Source organism: Salvia splendens, chromosome 10 (assembly GCF_004379255.2).
Source record: "Salvia splendens isolate huo1 chromosome 10, SspV2, whole genome shotgun sequence".
In the NCBI taxonomy this organism is placed as follows: Eukaryota; Viridiplantae; Streptophyta; class Magnoliopsida; order Lamiales; family Lamiaceae; genus Salvia; species Salvia splendens.
In genome coordinates this window covers 12,787,139-12,791,125 of record NC_056041.1, presented here as the reverse complement: position 1 = coordinate 12,791,125, position 3,987 = coordinate 12,787,139, and the positions used below count along the sequence as shown (strand labels likewise).

The window sequence follows — 3,987 nt, the reverse complement described above, 5'->3', positions numbered from 1 at the left end:
ATGGGTGAGGCGGTGGAAGGTTTCTTGAATGGGGGATGAAGTGAATGGGGTAGGTGAATTGAAGGGGGGACGGTTGGGAGGAGTAAATTCCAACAGAGAAGAGTGGATGAAGGTGGGAGACGAAAATGAATGTGTTCATCAATTAGGGGGACACAATCAACAGCTAATTGTATGCTAATTGTGTGATTTTGGGTCCCTTATTGCAATTAGTATTAGTATAAAAATTTGCCATAAATGGAAAGTTTGAAGTGGGACAAATTATATGGGACGGACCAAAATGGAAAACTGGGACGAATTAAGTGGGACGGAGGGAGTAACTAACATAAATCTGTACAGACAATTACAATTACAAAGGTAGTGGATGATGGATAACCCCACAAATTAACCTCTCATCAACTTATTCTTTTAAAACACCTCCTTAATTTTTAAACTAGGCAATGCTACTATTTGGACATCAAGTTGCCAACAAGGGCAACAATGAGGGAGGTGGGATCGCCTAGAACGGCAGATATGACAAACTGCAACGCCAAACCAGCCACCTCACAGCATTTCTCTACTTTTCCTTTCCTGCTTTTCTTGTGATTGTGTGCTTGCAGTGCGAAACGCAAACTGGGGATCCCATTCCCTTTTCTGCTGCTTTCACTGTAGCAAATCTCATGCCAGCTGTCAACCAGCATCTCCTTCACGCACGCCACGTGTAGGTTATACTTCTTGCACGATGATATGTAGCTCCAGCTCCTCCCCTTTCTCCCGCACCTGAATATTTACCCACCATTTTACTTACTACTTCCATCTTTTCTTTCAAAAATTAGTCTTGTATCATCAATTTTGTGTAATGATTCTTTCCATTTTCGAATATAATGGCGTGTAACGATCTCTTTCATTCACCTAATTAGATACTGTGCTTAATAAAACAATTCCTTCATTTCTTTCGACATTTAATAAACTGTCACAACTTCATCGCCTTCTAAACTTGTTATACGTTAGAATCAATTAAGTTCTTCTGCTGTATTTTATATTCCAAGTGGTCAACACACGCTCTATTACATGTGAAATACATGATGTTATAAAAATACTACTTTGAGAATGTGAATTAATATAGTTTTACAAAATTGCAACTTCTACATATGGTAGCTCCTCTAGAATTTTCATTATTTAAGCGATATTATGTTCATAGTATGAAATTAATGATTAATAGTATTATTTATTATTCCTTGCGGTCCCAACTAAGTTGAGTCGTATTCCTTTTTGGTGTGTTCCAACTAAATTGAATCATTTCTTTTTATGATAAATAAACAAAACATTCAATCAATCTTACTTTATTCCATAATCTACTTTACTCTCTCTTTATCTCTCCTATTTTATTCCTTCTCTCTTACTTTTCAGCATAATTTCTTAAGCTCTGTGCCCAAAAGTTTTATATCAACTTTGTTGGGACGGAGGGAGTATTACATAAATTTGAACTTTCATTTTTTCTTATTAAAATTATAAATTTTCAGTGTATTGTTATGGAGCATAAAAACAAGGCCATATTGGTAAATAAATCATGAAGCATTGCCAAATTCTAGTCCATCTTTTCTAAATCTGAAAAATAAATTATGAAACATAAAATTTTCGCAATTAACCCATCTTTCCATTTCCTGGCAAATTGCACACTGATGTGGTTCTCGATATAAAACACATGGACAAAACATTGTTATTTTATCCAATGTTTTAAACGAGATGCCACGTGAGCGTGTAATAGCCGGAAAGGGGAATGATGGGATAACTAGAGAGAGAGAGAGATTGCCTGTCACAGGCGGCGCTGACGTTCTTGTACAAGTACAATTTGATCTCGCCGTCGTCGATCATCATGGGCAGCTTGGCGCAGCAAGGATGGAGGTCGAAGCCGCACAGCCTGCAGTGGTAAACAAACCCTGACACGTCCTTCTCGCACGCGTTGCAGTAACGCGCCACCGGCCCCGGCGGCCGCCTCATGAACTGGAACGAGCACTTGTGGTAGAAAGGGTGCGCGATGGTCGGCGACGGCATGCCGCAATGCGTGTGCAGTTCAAAGTCGCACTCGCCGCCGCACTTGTAGCGCGACCCGATGCCCGCCTCCTTGCACCCGTCGCATTTGAACGGCGCCTCCGCGTACTCGAACTTGAGGTTGTGCGCGTGGCTCGTGTCCGAGATTTCAATGTACTTCATGACGGCGGGTGGCCGGAGGAAACTCTTTTCTTGAAATTAATTGTTAAAGAGTATTTATTTTGATGGTGATATTAGCATTTGTAATGGTTATCGATGGAGTATTTATTGGTGAAAGTTAAGGTTTATTTAGTGTCTTCTAAGTGAATACATTAGCAGTGGTGGGAATTTTTCGCTTTACTAGACTTGTCAAAATTTTCCATACTCCAAAATATATGTCCAAATCATTTTAGACTTGTTTGTGAATTAAGAGATATATAAATTGTTGCTTTGCTAAAATTCTGAAAATGATATAGGGAATTTCGGTTACTTCGACGGAAACTCGGAAAAAAGAGTTAACTTTGAACAAAGGTACCACCACTATTAGTACTAAATTAAATCTCAGATATTACAAGTTTTGAATTAACTTTTGTAGGAGTATGTTTTATATGTCTAATAGTATATGTTTTACTCTTATCTTTAAAATTGTTGCCTATGTGTTTTGTTTTAGTTGAGATTTCTGGTGGTGCTCAATTTTATATTTCTTAGTATTTTTTTTGTTCGGACTTATCACAATTTAGAATTAATCAAGATCGTATGACGACATCTTAGGCAAGTAGTAGAATATTTAGAGACAGAATAAGAATTTGACAAGTTGGATTATATGGATAAATGAGAACATCATGGGACTGACTTGAATCTTTTTCGTCATATGGTGAGATGAAGAATAGCATATTTCATTGCAGCAAAAAATAGCATATTTCATCACGCCACTTAAATGTATTGAGTATTTGATGACTATAGGCCATGTATTACTGTATTAGAAATACCAAAATTAATAGTACATTCATTCGATTTCATTCGTGTTTAAGATATAGGGTTTTTACATGAGACACGGTCACTGTGTAAACTTGTTTATTTTATTGTGGAGTATAGAATATATAGTTCATGATAGCAAACTATAATATGAAGTGCAATCAAACTTGAAAGTATGCCTTGTAAGTTTTAGTTGTCAATAAGAGTTGAATAAATTAGGATGGGAGTTTGGGTATCAATAGTATCCTATCCCCCTTCCTTAAATTGGGACGTATTCCAAATTATGGAACAAAATGTTACTTTAACTTAGAAAATGAGTCTTAAGAAGATAAACTTGCAAGAAATGTAAAGTTTTTTTTTTATGTGTTTCTTCCTACACATTCTAAAAGCATAGCAAATTGTTTAAGCAATCACAAATATTTGAAATCACTTTAGAGAGAGAGAATCATATTCATATATTCAAAATACGCTCCAATGTTGGCTAGATATACAAGGTTTCAGGAAATTAAGCTTTTGTGGCTCAATCTTGCACTAGATGGCTCTTACATCCAGATTTTGTTTCTTAAAATGTGGAGTACTACAATAAAATACTTTCGAAACTTGAGTGATTTGCAAGTCATAATGTGGGCAATTGGCATCCACTGATTTGAAACTTGGTGCTTGTAAACAAAAGTAAAAAAGGGCAAATATGAATCTGATTCTATAGTCAATTCTCATTACAGTTTAATCTAGTCATAAATATGCATTCGTCTTGGTTAAACAGATACGACACCAACATAACCCAAAACAATGAAAGTAAACCCACTCGACTCAAGATTCGTGTCGTACATTTATTTCATACCCCTCCTTCCACTAACTTTTTTCAACTCACATTTTATTATAAAATTAATATATAAAAATAGAACTTATATCCCACTATCTTTTTTCACCTAACTTTTCTTTACATTTCTTAAAATTCGTGCTGAATTCAAATGAGATTCCTAGAGTGGAACGGAGGGAGTATTG

General features: G+C 36.1%; 1 protein-coding gene across 1 annotated transcript; it reads right to left on the bottom strand.

Annotated features, from left to right (window-relative positions):
* Positions 1-295: 295 nt before the first annotated feature.
* Positions 296-2,368, bottom strand: LOC121750463. The gene is made up of 2 exons (XM_042144998.1): positions 1,790-2,368; positions 296-756 (listed from the first exon to the last, which is right to left on the bottom strand). Exons 1-2 carry the CDS (start codon positions 2,188-2,190, stop codon positions 444-446), a joined length of 714 nt encoding a protein of 237 aa, XP_042000932.1. The 5' UTR covers positions 2,191-2,368; the 3' UTR covers positions 296-443.
* Between the last annotated feature and the right edge of the window lie 1,619 nt (positions 2,369-3,987).